This window comes from Crocodylus porosus, unplaced genomic scaffold, assembly GCF_001723895.1.
Source record: "Crocodylus porosus isolate Cpor-Errol unplaced genomic scaffold, CroPor_comp1, whole genome shotgun sequence".
Taxonomy (NCBI): domain Eukaryota; kingdom Metazoa; phylum Chordata; order Crocodylia; family Crocodylidae; genus Crocodylus; species Crocodylus porosus.
In genome coordinates, this window is record NW_017728886.1 from 257,601,319 (window position 1) to 257,621,271 (window position 19,953).

At 46.5% G+C, this 19,953-nt stretch overlaps 1 protein-coding gene across 1 annotated transcript in view; it reads right to left on the reverse strand.

Moving 5' to 3' along the window:
• Positions 1-19,953, reverse strand: part of OC90 (otoconin 90) — a 33,649-nt gene that overhangs the window by 10,822 nt on the left and 2,874 nt on the right. Inside the window, exons 3-12 of the mRNA XM_019547037.1 lie at positions 19,078-19,143; positions 17,978-18,037; positions 17,433-17,607; positions 13,506-13,618; positions 11,282-11,410; positions 7,800-7,856; positions 5,424-5,474; positions 4,375-4,425; positions 3,297-3,353; positions 1,451-1,495 (exon numbers count right to left, since the gene is read on the reverse strand). Coding sequence (XP_019402582.1) covers positions 1,451-1,495; positions 3,297-3,353; positions 4,375-4,425; positions 5,424-5,474; positions 7,800-7,856; positions 11,282-11,410; positions 13,506-13,618; positions 17,433-17,607; positions 17,978-18,037; positions 19,078-19,143 — 804 coding nt within the window. The remainder of the gene's footprint in view (positions 1-1,450; positions 1,496-3,296; positions 3,354-4,374; positions 4,426-5,423; positions 5,475-7,799; positions 7,857-11,281; positions 11,411-13,505; positions 13,619-17,432; positions 17,608-17,977; positions 18,038-19,077; positions 19,144-19,953) is intronic.

Below are 19,953 nucleotides of genomic sequence, written 5' to 3' on the forward strand. Positions count from 1 at the left end.
CGTTGGCCCTCTTCCAGTCCTCCGGTACCTCACCAGAGCACCACGAGTGCTCGTAAAGCCGTGCCAGGGGACTTGCAATGACTTCGGCCAGTTCCTTTAGAACTACAGGGTGGAGATCATCCGGGCCGGCTGACTTGAATACGTCCAACCCCTCCAGAAGCTCCCTAACTAAATGCTCGCTAACCCGTGGCCCAGGTGTGCCTCCCGAGGGGGGCCCAGCAGGGAGGTGGCTGTCCTGATCCCTACTTAGGAAGACGGAGGCAAAGAAATCATTAAACATGTTGGCTTTGTCATCTGATGTGACGACCAAGTTTCCCATGTCATCCTGCAAGGGCCCCGCATTACTCGGGACCTTCTTTTTACCCCCTACGTATTTAAAAAAGGACTTCTTATCATCCTTAATCTGGGAAGCTAGTCCTTTTTAGCAAGGAGACATTCCAGGATGCTTTTGGTGAGCCATGGAGGCTTGTGTGCTCTCCTGCTCCCTTTGATCCTCGTCGCTTAAAAGTGTCCGTGTTGTGCTTGGATGGTAAAGGATTCTCCCAGTTATATAAGAAGCAGAAGCAGCTTCCAAGAGAAGTGGTGCTGGCTCCTACCCTGGGGGGTTTTAAGAGGAGGTTAGATGAACACCTTGCCGGGGTCGTTTGACCCTGTACTCGTTCCTGCCATGGCAGGGGGTCGGACTAAATGATCTACTCAGGTCCCTTCCGACCCTAGAAACTATGATACTACGTGTCAGCCCTTAGCTAGTTTCCTGGTTAATTGCTCAAAAAACTCTTATCTGTCAGTGGGCAGAGATTTTTGGGGCCTTTTTAGTCTATTTGTTTAGAGGAGGGTGCTGGCTTTTGAATACTTGGTTCTTAAGAAATTGCTTGAAACACAAATATTATTCAACAACAACAAAAAATATCCAACAACAAATAGCAACAGAGAGTAAATAGCGGCAACAATAACAACACGATAGCCACTAACCTATACCCATTTTACAGGAAAAAAACTGAGGTGATAACAAGAAGTTGATGTCAACAGCTACTCTGCAGTGTCAAGTGAAGACCTCTGACATTGCTCTGAATGAACTCGAGTACTTGAAGCTATATAGCCACTTCAGCACTGTGCTTTGCTAATATGTTCTTAGTTTGGCTAATAATCCAGGCTGTAGTCCACCCTACCATGGCTCTTCTACTTCCGATAGCTTTGGATGCATTAGCTCTGGTATCCGTGCACAGCACTGTATTGTAATATGGAGAGACACGGCCACTATGGACAATACAAAGGATAGCAACTGAATCATAGATAGCACCAGAGTGAAAATCCTTCTTCCTGCTTTCCCTATTCGGTGTCACTTGGTAGTTCCTGATCTATTTCAGTCTATTTCTATGGGCCTTATAAAAGTCCAATCAAAACCAGAATGAGGTTCCCTCAAACCAGTGTGGGATAGTGCCATCCCTACCTTTATTTGTATCCAGGGCTGTGTCTGTGGCTTTCACTGTAGTAACTGCAAAACATTCAAGAGCATTCAGGTTCATGAAAACATTGCATGAGGTAAGAGATAAGGCGTGATCCTAAAGGGCCTGTGAATGTATTTGAAGATCTAATGTTAATATATTCTTGGGTTTTCAAAAGCCCAAAGGGCTTTGTAGCTAATGAGAGCCGGACAACAAACTCCTGTTTGCGCCTTTGAAAATCCGGCCGAGAAATGGGCAGAGAAATGCCGGCGCTTTGCCTTGAGTGAAACATTCCCCAGCAGCGGCTGCAATCCCAGCGTGTTGCACTCCTGCCAGGAAGTTCCAGGACGTGAAACTGCCTGGTTTAGTTTTGCACCTCCTGTTCAGTGAGGTGTAAAATATAAATGCAACAAAACGGTGAAATGGATCCACAGGCAGAAACGCTCTCGAGAGAGTGACCTGAGAGGGCGCTCCCTGCGAGGAGAGGGGCTTGGAGGTCCCCGGTGGAGGGGGCGACCTGGGAGTGGGGGGAGGTTGACCCCGGGAGATTTTCACAGAAACAGTTATGAGAGCGAGGTGGTAGTTTTGATTTTCTATGCTCTGTCGTCAAAGCCTTTATCACATCTGTTTTGTACCATTTGTTCTCACTTGTAGCGAACAGTTTTGGCTTTCCATCACTTTAGCAAAGTGCCTGTGGTTTTTTGGGCAAACTAATAACCTGGGTATGGCCATTCAGCAGAGTGGGGCCCCATAAGCTTTCACAACCCTAGGGTGTCTCTCTGGGAGCCCCCCGACAACTAGGGTTGACAATTCTGTTTGAATCTATTCTGGGAGGTTTCTGGAGCGCCAGTGTGCCCACGACACGCAATGCAAACGTGCCCGTGTGCTTGCGTCTATCAGTTACAGATTAGGGTGTGTAGACATTGCCAGGAAGGCAAATGTACATTGCTAGTACATTTTAAAACCCACTGGACTACTGTATACCCTGGATTCAACATTTAATATTAGTTTTAATAAATGTCCTGTCATTTATCTCTCCCAAGTGACTCTCAGCATCTCCTGGCGATTTATATCTAATTCCTGGAGACTCCAGGGCAATCCTGAAGGGTTGGCAACCCTGCCAGCAACCTAGGGTTTTGTTACAGTACAATGTCATGTTTTTTGTTTAAATATGGTTTTTAACTTGCCTCCTTCCTTATAAAATGAGCACATTTTTTGTCTCCCAGTAAAGAGGATGAAAATGATTGTGTTGAAGACAGCAGTGTCATAATATTACATCCCTTAGAAAAAGTGCCCCTTTGCTGCCAAATGCCATGCTGGTGTCACTCATTTGCAGGTTTAGTTTCAGCAGTGGATCTGTTCAGTATTTCCAATGACACCATGTTGTCCCAGTGACGCAAGAGAGAAATCTGATCATTGTGAGTAGATTTTCAAGCAGGGACATGCAACACTCACTTAAGAAGTTGCATCATTGTGGGCCTGGACACATGACACACACCAGTGTCATTCACATCAGTGTGGCACAGCAGTGTAATCATGCAGAGGGGTGCAGGTCCTTGAAACAGGCACAGAGCCTTGTCACCAGGCGGCAGGGTGCAGGTAACACCCGACTTCCCTTGGATAAGCTGCAGGTAGACTAGTGTGACACTGTCCTGCCCAGTTTCACTCCTGACTTTTCCCTGGGTCACTGTACACCAGATCTGAATAACTTACACTGATGCATGGCAGTAGGCTATGCCCCAGGCTTGTTTTTTTTTCCACACTGGTATAAAGACCCATTATACCACTGTAAAATGTGGCATGTCCAAGCCCTGTGGTGACCAGGAAAAATCAAAAGAATAACTCACTCACCCTTTTGTGTTGGCTCCGTTAAGGTAGCAGTGGTGCTTTCCTGCTCTCTTGCAATCACTACACAGAAAGCAGAGCACCATGGTAAGGAACCAAACAAGAGCTTGTCCTCTGTGCCGCGACTTTTGTCAGAGACTCCCGAGGAGCGTTAAGGGACGTGTCACACATTACACTTAGAAGCTGGTTTATTGAGGTCACTGTAAGCATTACTACGAGTTAGAAAGTTTTCTCAGCAGTCACAAGGTAATGCTTATGGCAATCTAAATAAAACACTTACCCCAAGCTGCAGAGCCACTCAAGACTCCCGTGGGCTATGGTGTGCCGTGGGGGCTGGGACCAACAAACAGCCATTTTTAGGTCTCAGCCTCAGCACTGCACTGGAGTCTCCTGATGGTGTTATCTCCATGGAGCAGTTGGAGAGTCCCTCAACATGCTAGATAATAGGCTCTGGAGATACTCCCCACCAGAAAAGGCGTAACTTTGGCGCTTAGCATGTCTTTTACTGCTTGAATGCTCAGACGCTGGTGTTTTAAGTGCAGCTAACGCATCCGAAGTGTACCATGTGACAAGGTCCATACAATTGCCCCATTTCATGGAGAAGGAAACTAAGGCCATGCCCCCCATAGAAACCTTACTGAACTCCCTTCAAGCACACTGCAGTGCTGCACGCGACTCGCTTCCCATTCCAGCCGCAGTGGGGCTGTGCCTGCGCAGCACTGAAGGCAGGCTAACTGCCAAGGGAGCAAGCTAATTGACTGTCAGTCACCAGCGTTAATTAGCCCGCGTGAAGTGCTGCCTGGATGCAGTTCCACGGGTTCCGGCTCTGGAGGCAGCCCGTGCGGAGCAGCACGGTGTACTTAATGGTGATGCTGCCAGCCCTGGCATGCTGACCTTGTAGGCATGGCATAGGGAGGATAAGTGATACGCTCAAGCACATGGAAGGAGCAGGCAGCTGGGAAAATCCCCTCGAATCCCTCCCTGTGATCCTAAAGCGATCAGAGCAAGGATGGGCTGTTGCCACATGGTGCAAATAGTCATTGACATTGTGGTGGAAAAAAGTAATGCTGACAAACATCCTTACCTCCAGCTTGGGGAGTCCTCAGGACCACATCACTGGGCTCAAGAGACGTCACTGTCAAAGACAGGAAGTGTGAACAACCCCGCAGGAAACAAGCTGCATGTACAGCCTTTTACGAGATGGGGAGCACAGCTTTCTCAGAATATTTCCAGAAAGCAAACACTTCACAAGAGCAGAGCTGGATTTTTTTTTCTTTATAAGTTAAAATGCATTTTGACATCAAGAGCCCAGTAACAAGTGTATTTTGTAAGAAGGTGGGAAGCAAATATCTGGGCTCTAGATGCTTTTTCACTGCTAATGAAGTACCTCAAATGCTGTTCTGACATGAGGACCGCATAGCTACGTGGTGTAGATGAGTGCACCAGGAAGGCCGAGTTGTAAAATGTAGACAGTGCCACGTGTTAACTGCCCTCGTGGTATTGCAGAGTTGTTCCTTTTCAGGCGAAGGCTATCTCTAACACATAGTAACTTTAATAGGTCACAAAACTGTTGCATGCCCAAGTGCCTTCTCTTCAGTCACACGGAAAGTCAGCTTCGAAGCTAGGAAGAGACATCAAATTTCTTCCCAAACCATTAGACATCACTTCCTCATCATGCTGAGTTTAGCCTCACAAGTAGTCTTTTTTGTTGTCTGCTTTTAATCATTTGACATCTGCAAATTTATATCACGGTTGCATTTTCTGTTTTGAAATTATGATAGCAGGAAGACTGCTTGTCTTCAAATGGGATGTTGAAAAGTGTTCAGCATTGATTTAATTCAACACTGAAGCCATGATAAGGCTCCCATTGATTGCAGTGGGAACCGAGCTGGAGTAACACTGAACGCTTGTCTAGCTCCTACCCTCTGTATTTTCCTGGATGCATTTATTGCACATGTTACAGCAGTTTGCCATGTTTTTAGCTCTATGAAGTTCCAATTAAATGCTCCCTCTTGCTTATAGTTTGGGTGCTGTGATGAAGAGCTAACTCAGTGCTCTCTAATGCTAATATATTTTTATTATATTCTTTAAAAAAGAGTCTTTAGGAATGCAAATACAGAAGCCGCCACTCACCTCCTGCTCTGGTTGTTCTCACATCTATGTGGTTGGGCCTGCTTGGTGTAACTGCAAACACAAAGACGCCAGACACAAAGCTAGGGGTGAGGTCTAACAAATGTGACAAAAATAGGGCAGCCACAGAGTAATGGCAGTGACGCTCAGAGCAGGGGGTACCCCAGCTGCTGTTGCCAGCTACCAGTGAAATAATTTTAAAAACAAAAACCACACTGAAAGCTAAAGTGTTGTCTTGACAGCCACAAAGCCCAGACTTTATCTTGGAGCAGTAGCTCAGTGAATCCTTGGGTATACCTATACCGCATTGGACTATGCAAGGGAGCACTGGCATGGAAAAGCCCGTGCTGTGTCCTTCCTGCTCCATGCACACAGAGTGCCAAGAGACAACACAGCCATTCTTTGGCACGTGCCCGTGCTACTCTCTGTCTTGGGCATGCTGATGGGTGCACCACTGAGCATGCCTAGCACCACTTTGCCAGGGGGTTGTTCAACTAGGATGTGGGAGATCCCAAAATAAGGGTGGCATCACGCATTCAACATAACACTTACTAAGTACAGTTAAAAAACAAGCAGACACACATTCAATGCAGTTAGCATATGTTAAGTGTCCTTGAAAAACTGTTCCCTTTCAGTGGAGGTTAATTCCTAAAGACCGAGGTATTGAATTTAATAAGTCACTACATCCCAGTGATTTGCAACTGAATGTGAACTTGTGACACCACCCTAAGATGTGACACCACCCTAATGACCTGGCTTACATTTCTGATCTTCTACGGGAATGTCCTAAGCACCCATATATTGGCATTCTCAGTTTCTTTGTTGGAGACACTGTATAACTCTGGGGCATGTTCTTTTTGGGAGGCTCCCGGAGCTCTTAACCTCAAGCTTGTCTGTGTGTTAATACCTTCAAGTGGCTTAAAGCTCCTGTTATGTGTAGGGACCTACCCAAGTCATGATTACACAGATTTCACAGAAATTGCAAAATGGAGTGATTTCCATGAAATCTGTGGAGATAAAAAACTTACTAAAAATAAAATGCTGGCTCCCCAGTGGATGGCTGCCACCCCTATCCCTCACCGCTGATGAGCTGAGGGCTGCCTGTCACGCACTCCCCTCTCCACCAACCTTCAGTGGGGCTGGATGACGGACAACCCTCTCAGCCAATCAGTGGTGAGGGGACCAGGCGATATGATGGAAAGCCCTCTCCACCAATCAGTTGTGGGTGGCGGGGCCACCATGGGCCCTCAGGCAATCAGAGGCATGCAAGGGCCCTGGCCATGATAAGCCCTCAAAAACGGCAGCCAGCACTGCGATCTGCCCGCAAAATCAGGTGGCCGCCACCTTGAGTTGGGTAGACCCCTAGTTATGTGGCTCAAATTTATGCCACTTCAAGGCAGAATTATTTCTTGATCCATATGACCCAGCTCCTGTTCATTAAAGTGTGGCCACTCCTATGGGTGGCTGGTGCCACCTCAGTGAGGGGGGCATGTGCCCCCCCAGCAGCCAGTCAGTGACCAGAAGGAGCATTCCCCCATGGCCAACTGCACCAATAGGGAGGTCCCTACACAGCCAATCTCACCGACTGGGGGAGTGGCACTCCCAGAAGTGCCAGCAGCACTTCACCTGGCACCCCCACTCCCTGGCCAGCACTCCCGCCTGCCCCCCTGCTTATTGCCTAAGTGGGGAGCACTGTCAGGGGGTGCACCAGCACTCTCAAGGGGTGCACATGCACCCCGTGCACCCCTACACATCACCACTGGCCACTCCCCACAGTACACCACCCAGGTGGAAGGTATGAGTGCAAGTTACCCTTATGCCAATCAACATTTGTGCAGCTCACAGTGTAACATGTAACAAGGCCCTAATTCATCATCCTTGGGCTAGATTTGCATTTAAACCTGCTTGATTTACCACACTTCTCCACATATGCTATCCCCTGAACTCAAAGCAGCATAGCTGTGCACACAGCTGAAAGACAGAAGTTATTGCCCAGACTCAGGGCTACACAAAGGCTGCTGCATTGTTTCCAGTTCATGAGGCAGTGCTGCGTGTTACAACATGGCACTGCATAGTAAGCAATCTTAGCCATAGAGTCCTTCCCAGAGCGAGCAACTGACTCCTAACCCAGCTGTGATTTCAGTCACACAGCACCCATTCCTCAAAGAACTGGGCTGTTGAAACCAGCCTTTGCCTGGAAAAAAGCATTCACTTGCAATGACAATACTGTCTTGCAAAGAAACTGTTGCACTGTAGTACAACTGTGCAAAACAGGGCAATACTATACTCTGCGCTCAGTCATGTGTTGGATCACGTGACCCTTAACAAGTTCTTATCTTCCCAGGATTCTTGGGGGGTTTGATTAGTCAATGCACAAACCTTCTTCCATGGAGGTTGTTGCCAGCAGTGTTTTATCATTCCTGTGATGAAGAAGCTCTGCAGAAATAAGAGAGTTCTCATTCCAAAGACACATTACAGCTATCAAAACAGTCAGCTCATTTGCAAATAAATCAGCATCAAATTGATGTAATGTGATGAGAGTCACTGGCAATGTTGCTGTGACTAAGCAGATCCTGATTATTTCTTAACATTTCTACTGCTGCATTTGTTCGGTGGTGATATTATTACGTTGCTGTCCGCACTGTGGGTGCAGTCAGCAGGGCAGCTCCCGCTGAAATTCAGATCATTTTCTGCAAAGTGTTCTAAGTTACGTTACCCCGGACCATACAGAAGTTCACTGTTGGTTCCAGGGGATGGGGGGATTAAGCTGGGGCTGGGAGCCTGCAGCCAGGCTCCCGCAGCAATGGCCATGGCTCTGCCAGCTCTCCCTGTTTTCAGAATGAGAGGGGGAAAGGCAGCGGAGAGACCGCATTCTTGGGGTTCCCCAGTCAGTGCTGAAGGGTGGGGTAGGTGAATTGCAGCCCCCTCCCCACCTTGGTGGGGGGGGAGCTGCAATACACTCTCCAGGGGAGCTGAAAACCCCCCAGACTGAACTCCCCCACTCCCTTTCCCCCTCCCATTCTGAAAACAGCAACAAGCTGGGAGCTCCACAGACACAAGTTACATTTTGAAATGTCTTTATCTGGTATCTCATGCAATGAGGGGTCAGATTTTTCACCAGCTGGTCATTTTTAAAGCTGTCTGCAGCTGTGCACTTGTGTCTGGCCACAGCTATTGACTGCTTTCTCTGGCCAGATCACATGAAAATTGTCACTTCTGTCTGCACCACCTCTTTAGGTAAAAAGAGCAGTATCAGCATGAGAACAAATGGCTACAAGCGAGTTATGAATAAATTCGGTCTGGAAATTGAAAGAAGTTTTCTATCTATCAGAGGCATGAGGATTTGGACTGGCTTTCAAAGCAACGTACTGGGGGGGCAAAAACCCTGAATTACTTCCAGGTTAGATTTAGCAAGTGTATGGAAGGCATAAGGAGACAGGATAGGGAGTTCTTGATTCAATAATGATACAGGTGATACCTGAGTTCCCAGTGTAATCCCCATAAAGGCTAACTCTTTCCCCATGTGATAGATGCCTGGTAAATCCCATGTCGCAGGGCGGTTGCTGACTACTTGTAGGGGTCATGAACAGGGATCCTGGTTTTCTCTGATTAAAAAAAAATCCCCAATTTTTGGATTAAAAAAACTAACCCAAATCCATGATCAAAATGAAACACCACACACACACACACACACACACACACACACACACACACACACATACTTGGCCACTTTTTTAATTCAAAAATTGGGGATTTTTTTTTTGTTAGAGAAAACCAGGATCCCCATTCATGACCTCTACAAGTAGCCAGCAACTGCCCTGAGACATGGGATTTGCCAGGCATCTATCACACAGGGAAAGAGTTAGCCTTTATGGGGATTGCACTGGGAATTCAAGTATCGCTTGTACTTATTATTGAATTGAGAACTCCCTATCCTGTCCCCTTATGCCTCCCATACACTTGCTAAATTTAACCTAGAAGTAATATCTATATATCTATATATAGTGGTGTTTCATTTTAATCATGGCAAATGTGGATTTTGGGTTACTTCTTTTAATCCCCAAATTGGGTATTTTTTTTATCAGAGAAACCCAGGATCTCTGGTCATGAAGGAGTTCTTTTTTTCCCCTTTCACAAATGCTATATTGCCTTCTGGGGCTGTTTGGCTTGTTTGGTGGGTGATAACAAGCAGGTTGCCTAGCCTGGTGGGTTCTGCAGGCCGTTTTGCTCCCTAAGGAGCTGCTCAGCCACTCCTCCCACTTAAAACATAGTCTTTAGGTACAGAGCAAGCAAGCAAGCAAACAACAACAAAACCCCAAATCCTTCCACCCTAACCCAGGCAGTAGGAAGAAAGCCTTTGGCTCAGGGCCCAACACCTGGCCCAGCCTTTGCAGCAAGTTGTTCAGCTCACAGCCTTTCTTTTCTCCTTGCAACTTGCAGTTCTGCTTCCTCTCAGCTCTCTCCTCTGGGGTTTTGACCTCTCAGTGGGACACCGGGTCAAAGCAGAAGGCCTTAATAAGGCTTGTGACCCCTTCCGACAGGGCCAGACCTCCCTACTGCAATGTTTGTTTGCCTCGCCTCCTTCTGAATCACTGAATGCTGGCTTATTCTTCTGAATCACTGAACCCCATTTAAGACAGGGTTTGCCGTGGGTGGTGTGATGGGTACCTGACTAGTGTCTTGCTTTGCAGCTAAGGGTTAAAACCATCACCACATTTGGGGTCAGGAAAGAATAAAAATGCTTCCTTTTATGAGCGCTGTCCCACCAGGACATATAATTGGGAATCTCTTCATTTTCAGCGAGTGGAGGTCCCACTGAACTGCCTTTATCACCAGTAGGAAGAACAGTAGTAGTTCCTTGCTGCCTTCTCACCCCCTCCCACTGTTTTTGCAGTATATTGCTCCTGCCGTGCTGTCGCTCAGAGATGTGCAACCTCAGCGTCTAGCCTGAGACAGAAGGCCCTAACTAACCTGGGAAAGTCATCTCATCTCCATTTCCTTGCCTATAATGGAAAGACGATACTCCTCTACTTCTCATGCTGTTTCCAGGACTAATTCTGTCAACAACTTCATCTTTGTAATGCTTCAAAATTACTTTGAAGTTTTGGGGGGGAAAAAAAAAGATGCTGTGGAAATGATGCTAAGTGTTACAACAACCTCAAGGTCTTTAACTTGCCCTGTCCCATTCTATGTCTTTTCTGCCTCTGTATGAGAGTATTTGTATGTGCATTTGCACATACCCACTCACCCATACCACATTAAGCAGGTTGGCAGGGTGGGTTGGGGTTTTTTAAATATCTTGCTGCTTCATTAAGTCATATGAATGGGAGCTGAGCTATTTGAAAAGCTGATGCTGTTTGTTCAAATCTAGCCCAGGCTGGGAGTGCCTGAACAGCATGGCTATCGTGTGACCTGATCACAATCCATCTGAAATGAGTGTTTGAGCTCCATCCAGTTCCCACGGAGCGGGTGTTCACACTAATAAAATGAGAGGCAAAATTGGCAGCAGGGGAGGATGGGTCGGGGAAGAGAAGGGAGATGAATGCCCCTTTCATCCTTCGGAGGCCAAGCCAAGGTGAGCTGAGCAGCGTAGGAATGGGGAGAGAACTGCGACCTCCAGCCTGGCAGCATTCACATAGAAGCGCCCTGTTTAATCCACTCTTCTCTTCCTAGCACTCACTGAGCAGCAGCAAATGGGACTAATGCACGAAATGGAGAAGAGGACACACTGCCAGATATAAGAAACCAAAATGCCACTGCCAGTGCTGTCCTTTTTGGGTTCAATTAAGTACCCATTTGTGGCAGTGGAAAGATTTCCCATTGACCTGAATGGGCGTTAGGTCAGGCCCTTTGATTATTACCTGTAACCAGAGTGGGACAGAAGGAGACATCCAGACCGTTCAAGGAAGAGTTAATGCGCGAGTGCACAAAACATTCAATGGCAGCTTTGTCACAGTTGCAGAGTAACTGTTCGCAAGGATCCCCAGATCCTGGAGACAAAACAGTTCAAACAAGGTGCTATTGAGATATTGGTTTCCACCATCTGCCTTTGATTTCCTGTAAAGTTTCCATCAACAGTTACATTTCATTGTCTAGTACACAGATTAATTCTGTATCTCTACTGGTTTTAAAGTGAAATGAATCCAATGGGTTGAATTGTGCTAAGGATTTTTTTTTTATTAAATTTATCAGTAAACGCCATCAAGTGTTTCAAAGGTCTATCATACATAGAACATTATCCATTATTGGCCATTACGTGCTGGAGGTGGGACATGGTACAGGTCTTTTTGTATGTGCAGTAGGGGCATATCACAGAATACTAGAAAAAGGTTTGCAAAACAGTGACGTTGAAATATTATTTTCCCCCATGCTAATAATTCTTTGACAAACATATTTTGGAGAAGTAATTTATTTCCATGCCCATCATACTTGGAATGAGGACCACATGTATGTATTTTAATTTAAGCAACAATCCCTTTTCTGTTTTCAAGTAAGGGACAGTTGAAAAAAACACTCTTCCTATTTCAAAGCAAAACTAAAGCAAAAATGGTCTCATTTGAAATAAAGAAGGAAAATAGGGTTGGCTTTTTAACTAAACCAGGTTTTATGGCAGAATGATTTTTTTTTTTTTTGTTACTGTTACTGACCACTTACACTGGCAAAACTGGGATTAGATTCTGGTACGTAGATTTTTCTGAGGATTAGTTCTTGGTGGGAATGATTTTTGCAATGTAAAAAATAAGAATGAACAAAGAGAGCATTTCTCAACACGATGGTAGCATCTGCTAAGCTTTTACCAGAGTTGAGTGGAGTCCTTTCCCCTTACAAAGGTACCAAAATGGCTCTTTGCTCTGCCCTTAATGAAGAGATCAACATTTTGGAAATACTTCCCACCATGCAGCTCTAATAACATAGTAACGTTGGGAGTCCAGCTGCACACGAGGCTTTGGCAGCCGTTGGCATTTAGTGTCTTGCTAGCAAATGTGCTCTGACGTTCATGTATTGTACTTATAAACTAAAACTGAGTCCTAGCAGCTGGGCATTAGAAAGGAAATGTGGGCTGAGATTTGGGTGGTGGAAGCAAGCTAGTTGAGCTTGCACAGGAAAAAATATGAATGAGAAATACGAGAAGCAGCAATATATCAACCGAGAGCACCTGAGAACGATAATACCTGCTGCTATGCCTTATCAAGGAATGTGGTAAGTTCTCCAGTACCAAAGTCTTTGATCAGGCCTGGGTGTCTCTTTAAAAGAAAGGGCCAGCTCATCCACAGTCTGCTGGGTTTGGTGCCAGGATTGGGGAGGTGGGGGCACTTCTGCGGCTCTCGTAAGCAGGAGATTGGACTGAGATCACAGCAGTCCCTTCTGTGCTTAAAATGAACCTGCTAATTTGATGCTTATATGGCCCTCCCATGACCTCGGTATCTGAGTGCCTCAGCAACAAGTCTCTGGGGCTTAATAAGGAGAAAAGGATTTTAAAAACCTATCAGACAAAGATCTAGGGCTTACATCTGCCCAGATGTCCCAAGTAAGACTAAAACCATACCTGTACAACATACTTCGCCCGGTAGGAGTGCCACACACAGGCTCCCTCCTAAACTTGAAACATGATGCCTCACTCCATTAGCTTGGAGTGAGGCTAATTGGCCCTGTTGTTCAGCAGTGCTAATTATCACACCTGAAGCTCTGAGCGAAGGCAACTACATTGCTTTCAGTTCAGAGGCTGCCTTCCCTGAGCAGTGCAGCTGGCTTGAGACCACTGCTGCTGACCAGGGTATTTTCTGCAGTACAGACATAGTTCAAATAGTCTTCGAACGAGAACGCCCTTGGAATAGGCTAGTTCTGGTTTCTTGCAAAAGAGGGGCCCAGAAAGATTTAGCACTGATTGGGTTTTGTTCTCACATTCACTTGTGAATTGATACCTCTGAATAGCTTACCTTCAGATCTTACCAGAATAGCCACTCCCATCTTGAATGTTAGCCCTATGTGATTGCTACATGATGGTCCATAAATACAGGGGGGCCATCACAGCCCATCCCACCGCCCCCCACCCATCAGCTTAATGACAGGTTATAGGAACCTTACTGCAGGTGAGGTTTTTGGTAAGACAGCTGAAATCTGTCGAAATCTTTGCAGGATCCCACATACACTCCATCTCGACTGCTTCTTCATAGCATTTGCGGTGCTGGAAACAGCAGCTTAATTAAAACAAACAAACAAACAAAAAAATCAAACAAAGAGCAATTAAAATCATGGTCTTTAATTTGTCCCAGTTCTGGGCCCCAGTCTGGAGTGGCTGTGCTCCAGTAATGGGTGTGTAGGGGCTCAGTTGAAGAGCTGGGGGACTCTTCTTTTCCCTCTACCTATTTGGCAGGCATAGGAGTTCATTCTGCTGGCTCTCACAGACTGGGGGGCCCTGATGGCTGAATAGATGTCCTAGGCTGGGCACAGCAGGGTAGAGATGTGGTTGGCCCCGAAGGGAAAATCCCAGTTCCCCAGCTCTTCTCTGGCTGCAGTAAGAGTCACGGCAGCTGAAGCACAAATTAGGACAGGCCAGTGCCGGCAAATGAATGAGTAGCCAGACTTATCAGGGAGGTGCAACTTTTTCCTCTGTCCTTGGGCCCCGCACTGTCACAGTCATGCCATTTTGGTGCTTGCTGGTCCCTCTCTCCCCTTCCTTGGGGACAGGAGCGTATGAATCCGTCTGACAGGGATACTTGGAAGGAAATATTATGGTGGCAGTGTTGGCAGACATGGATTGTTGCTACCTGGGGGTGCTTGTTCATCCTCTCGCTCTGTTCCTCCTTACCACATCTGATCTACACAGGGAAGGAAATGGTTTGACTCGAATGCTACCTTCCTGGCTCTGGGCAACCAGGAAAAAAGGCAGGTCCCAGACATGGCTTGAGAAGAGACTTTTCTATCTGGGTACAAAGGACATGGATGGTGGGGGTTGCCTGATGCAATGAACATCCCATGGTTACCTGTGGTCAGGGTTGTCCATTCAGCAGGGGGGAGGTTTTAACTGGGAAAATCTGTTTGGGTCATGTACATTTTGATGCTGGGCAATATATATTCTTGTTGCTCAGCCTCCTTTAAAATACCCAGGAAGCAGCAAAAGGAGCAGAGCACAGAAGGAAACATTTTGTTCTAACAAGTTCGGACTGTTCGACCTGCCAGATGAGACTCCAGCTCTCTGGTATCCTTTTGCTACCTCTCTGCTGGCACCTTATTATGGTGCGATTACACCGGCATATCACGTTCAGACCAGGAACATTTTCCACAAAGGCCACAGTGACCTGACAAGCTTGGTAGGAAAAAAACCTTGACTTGTTTCTTCAGCTCAACAGACACAACTAACTGTATTAGGTTTCCTACATCAAGCCAAAGTGGGTGAGCTCCAGAATAAATTGTCTCTTGCGTTAACTAATCAAGGAAATCCTTACTGCAAGCATCACTGGAGCCTTTTGGCAGTGGCTGTAGAGCACTGTTTATGCCAACAGTGCTGAGCACTTTAAATACACATGGATCTACAAAATCTGAATGAACTAAGCTCTTGCAGAGTTGACACAATTACAGGCATGTGTTTGTAAATGGGAGAACAATGCAAAGCAGAACAAACACAGACTGGTTAAGGGGTCTTTATAGCTGGAAGGCATCAGGAGGATATAAGGACACCGCATATTTTTGGTGCTATCTTTCACTCTATTCTTGGGATTGTTCCACTTGCTACTATTAGGATTTGTGCTCAGCAAATTTTCTAAGCAGTAAGGGAAAGTTATCTTGGACAAAGGGAGGGAGGCCTGGGGACTGAGTCCCTTGTCCAGCAAAGTGCTTTAGGCACATGCTTAACCTTAAGAGCTTGGTGAGACTGAAAATGATGAGAAGTGGTGCCTTGTGTTCTGCCAAAGACTTCCTATAGCATCCTTGGCAATGGCCACAATCTCTTTTCTAAGCCAGAAGGGGAAGATGAGGATACTTCCTTCCCTGGCATTGTTATCATCATCACCATCACCATTTTGACTGCTGTCAGGCCAAATTCATGACTATTTGTAAAGTGTAATGAGACCCATGGATGGAAGGTGCTAGTCCATGGCAAGGCTTTATCTGTCTCCTTATGATCTAAAGATCCAAGTTGTGGTCCCTGGTTTTCCCCTACATGACACTGCTTTTATGACAGTAGAGCTTCACCTTCAACGCCGTTGTGCTAACATAAGGTCGGCACAGTGGAGAAGGCAACCAAGACTTTTAACATTAATGCCAGGTCTAGCTGTGATTCTTTGGGCTTTGGCAGCTCTGTTTTCTTTTTGTGCCTTGGAACAGAAGATCAGGAGATAAAAATGAAGTGGGAAATGGGCAGGCAGCAGTAACTCCTGAAGCGCACAGCTCTTGTGAGTGTCCAACACGCTATCCGCACTGTCCCACACCAGGTAGTTCTCCATGTCAGTGTCTCTTTCAAGGTCCTATCTAAACCCAGGCAATGTCTTGTATATAGTAATAGGAAATCAAACCATCTATATTAGAGTTGTCCACCTAGAAGCCCCTGGGCCACGTGTGCTGCCCCCGAGATGTCAATTGGCAATGTCGATCCTGGAGCTTCTCTCTACGCTGCTCCAGGTCCTGCCGCTGCCACTAGAGTCTCCTCCCTCCTCTGGCTTTCTCTGCCTGTCCCCATCCCTGAGGGCAGGGCTGTAGGGCTGAGGGAGCCCATGGTCGGGTGGCTCAGGGGAACCCAAGGACCCCATGCTGGATGGGGGGCTGGCGCAGTGCAGTGGGGCACCTGTCACAGTACAGAGGAGGGAGGGGACAGACACCTGCCATGCAGTGCAGCATGGTGTGTGGCTCACACGGCATGTAGGCAGGTTGCTTGTGGCCCCCTGCTACTCAAACGTCGGACAGCCCTGATCGACATCATGTTACCCAGGGAAGAAGTCCAAAAGATGTGACAACCCCACTCTGAATCCACCTGGTTGAAAAGACAGTGTTTCTAGGAGTCTTTTGCCAGGCCAGAGACGCTTGGCGGCTCATCCTGCAGCCTCTCCGGCTCCTGTCTGTACATAGCGCTTCATTGAAACGATGATCAGTCAGGAGGAAGTGCAGCCGTTGAGCTGTTTCAGGTATCGAACCATTGAACTGAATCAAGCTCTGATTTCAGACTTGTCAGAGCATTCATTCAGAGAGCGATTCGTGAAGCCTTTCACAAGGAGTCCAGTGACTTTCTTCTGCGTGGAAATGAAAATTTGGTTTTCCTACTCATTAGATGCTGTGAGGCTACAGCATACTCCTCCTCCTCCTCCAAGTAAATCTGTCAGTCCTCTGTGAACCATGAGGCTGTGGCTCACTTCACAGATGAGTATTTGTGCATCCGTAGCACTTTTTTTTCAAGTGGGATTGGTCTTTATTTCACTTTTTTCTGACTCTTAACACTTCTTTTGTTATCTGAAAATGCAACATTCAGATGCATCCCAACCTCTGGTTATTTTAACTAGTCCAGCTAGGGGGAACATGGACTGAATTACTATTAAGTATCCATCCACAAGGGCTAGCGAAGATCATGCGACTTAAGATTGATGCCAGGAGATGAGAGTTTAGGGGGGTTTAGATGTTCAAGGACAAAATCCAGATGTTGCCAAGCAACACACTTCCAAAACCAAGTGGGATCTTGCCTGGCCGGGGTTGGCAGAGCACACCTGTGAGATCAGGTCTCTCTCAAATCACTGCCTGGAGAAGGAGGAAGGTGCCTAGTGGTAGTAATACTTGCCTGCAAGGTCTGAAGCTAGCGTTTCTGTCTTTCTTCCTTTGCTGAACGGGGCCAGTGAGAGTGAGGATGACTCTGAGGGACTCACCGGAAAAAACTGGGCACCAATCCCGTCTCCACTGAGTGCTTTAGTACCTCATGTATTGTTCGGGATCAGCTGGCCACCCCAAGAGGGGCAAACCAACTGTTAAGTTTCAGACTGTAATAGCAAGACTTGAGCTGTGGCCAGAGAAGAGCCTGTGAATAAAACTCACCTGTCCGTTTCATCCACTGGAAGCCCTTCCATCTCAAACCGGCAAGAACAGCCATAGTCTTCAAAATCCCTTGGGCAAAGTCCAGTCACGCACTTCATTTTGTTCACAAAATTGAGCAGGGCAGGGAAGTTAGTGAAGATAGACTGAAGCCAAGTGAAGTGAGAACCCAGGCAGTCTGCAGAGGCATGTCATGTGTCAAGTCAACAAAACAAGTGTAAGGCAGGGTAGATTTGCACCTTATAAACTAACCAAAGTAGATACATAGCACAAGCTTTTGTGGACTGAAGCTCATTTAATCACATCTGAGACGTCATCAGAGACTTAGCAATGAAGCTGCTGATGTGCTCTTTCATGGACGTGATTGGAGAACGAGGGCTTAAGGCTACAACTGTTGCAAGGGCACTGGTCATTCTGGAGTGTTTCCTATTGGCTTGAAGGGAAAGCTGTGATTTCAGGATTTACCCCATTATTGATTCATACGTATAACAGCACATTCAATGCTATTTTTACTTACCAAAGCAACCAGCGCTCAAGTTGGTACTTACCAAAAAATAGTGTAACACTTTCTACATTTTGAAAGACTCCATTGAAGAACGTGATATTGTCTAAGGCAAAATAAGAAGAAACGCTGTTATAAACACATTGACAGGGGGAAAAAATTGCCCTCCAGTGTGTGTCTTGCTCCCATTAATTCCACTATATCCATTCCAGTGAGAGAGATAAATGGATCTGAGGACCTAATATTGTTCGTAGTTCTTAGTACTGCCAACCCAAACACTCAGCAATTGTCAGGGAGGTCCCCTCAGTGTCTCTAGAGAAAAGGTCCCTGAATCTTGTACTCCATGGTCAATCAGCCCTGAGGCCAGTGCTCTTACATCCAGGGAAAAGAGGTGCATGTAAAAAGTGAAGCCTGCTGGGAGGGCGCTTGTACACATGCTGTTACCATGTACACATGATGAAAATTTCCCTTTGTGTGGCTTAATAGTGTCCTACATTACACGTATGTGAGTTTGGGGGTTTTTAAATGAATTTGCATCATTGCAAATTAAACTACAACCCAATGTAATTGAGTTTGCATTGTTGCAACTGGGAATGTTGCAGCCATTCATCTGTCAGCTTGTCCCCCAGCTATGGGAGAGGCGGGCAGGCTCTGCTGAAAAAAAGGATCAGGACCTTCGTTGCTTCTGCCTTCAGCAGGCTCCTGCGGCCTGGGGCAGCCCAGGAGCAGGCTGGCTTGCCCCTGGGGCAGTGCAGGGAGGCAGCAGGAGGGTGGCTAGGTGTGCCGGTGGCCAGAGAAGGTGGGGGGCAGGGTCCGTTGGGGTAAAAAAGGGATCAAGTGCCTGCAGCTGGCATGACAATGACATGTATACAGTGACAGAAATGTAACACTCACCTTCTCAATTAAAAATTCACTATTTCAATTTAGGAGGCATAGACTGCAACCCTGAAGGACTAAACACCCGTCATGCATACAAGTGCCCTGAGGTTGTTGTTTGACCTCTGCTGCTGAACCATCCTGTGGATCATCTCATTGCATGTGGCTGGAATAAATACCTTTTCTGGGTCTCTTTCCCAGTAAGGCTGCACACTGGTGCCTTTTAATGCCTGGAAATATTGTAACAAGAACCACAGTAAACATCCTTACTCAGATTTCTTTCAGCTGCATGGGGAAGCTCTGGTAGAAGTGGTGTAGGCTCCAACTCTTGGGCACCTGTCTCACCAAACAGATTTAAGAGGAAAGAATTTTAAAATGGAATAAAAAATAGGACACGGAAGTAGACGGGGAGTGTTTTACTACCTTGGGACGACAATGCGCTGGTTCAGCATCCATTCAAAGGCGCACTGGCATCCATCCGTACGCCGCCCAGGAGCACTTCCATCATGCTGATCTCACCTTTCAAGTTAAGTTAATGCTAACATGCTTGGCTAGACATGGGTGGGCCCCGTATTTATGTACCTTGCTGAGCTCTAATCTTTAGTAGGGGTACGGATATGTGCTATTATAATCTGTTGTACACTTCCACTGTCCCACCTAATCATAGTGCAAACTCCTGTTACCTTCAGTGTTTTATCTCCAAGGCTAGAAAGTTTCTGTCCTGAAGCTGTATAGGGGTGTGCTACCCATTTTAACTCAGAACCTCTGCCTGCCTTTGTCCTCTGGGCTTGAATATCCATTTAGATACCAAATTCACTTCCAAGTGCCCCATGAGCTTTCTTACTAAAATTCAGTCTGATAGGAGCCACTGTGGTGTTCGATGAATACAACTCCTATTACACCAGACCCAGTTCAAAACAAACATCACTTTTACAACATCAGTGTACCACTTCAACAGCATACCAGGCTACTTTGCCTGTTCTTAGGTAGATAGTAATGTGTCGCAGCAATCAGATGGGCTTCCTACTTGGTACGTTTCTCATTGTTTCCGTGGGGCTTATTTTGCTCTGTGTGTTTATTTTCCAAACCCCGCATTACATTTTATTTTTTATTATTACTATGGTGGATCCCTATGTAAAACCAGCT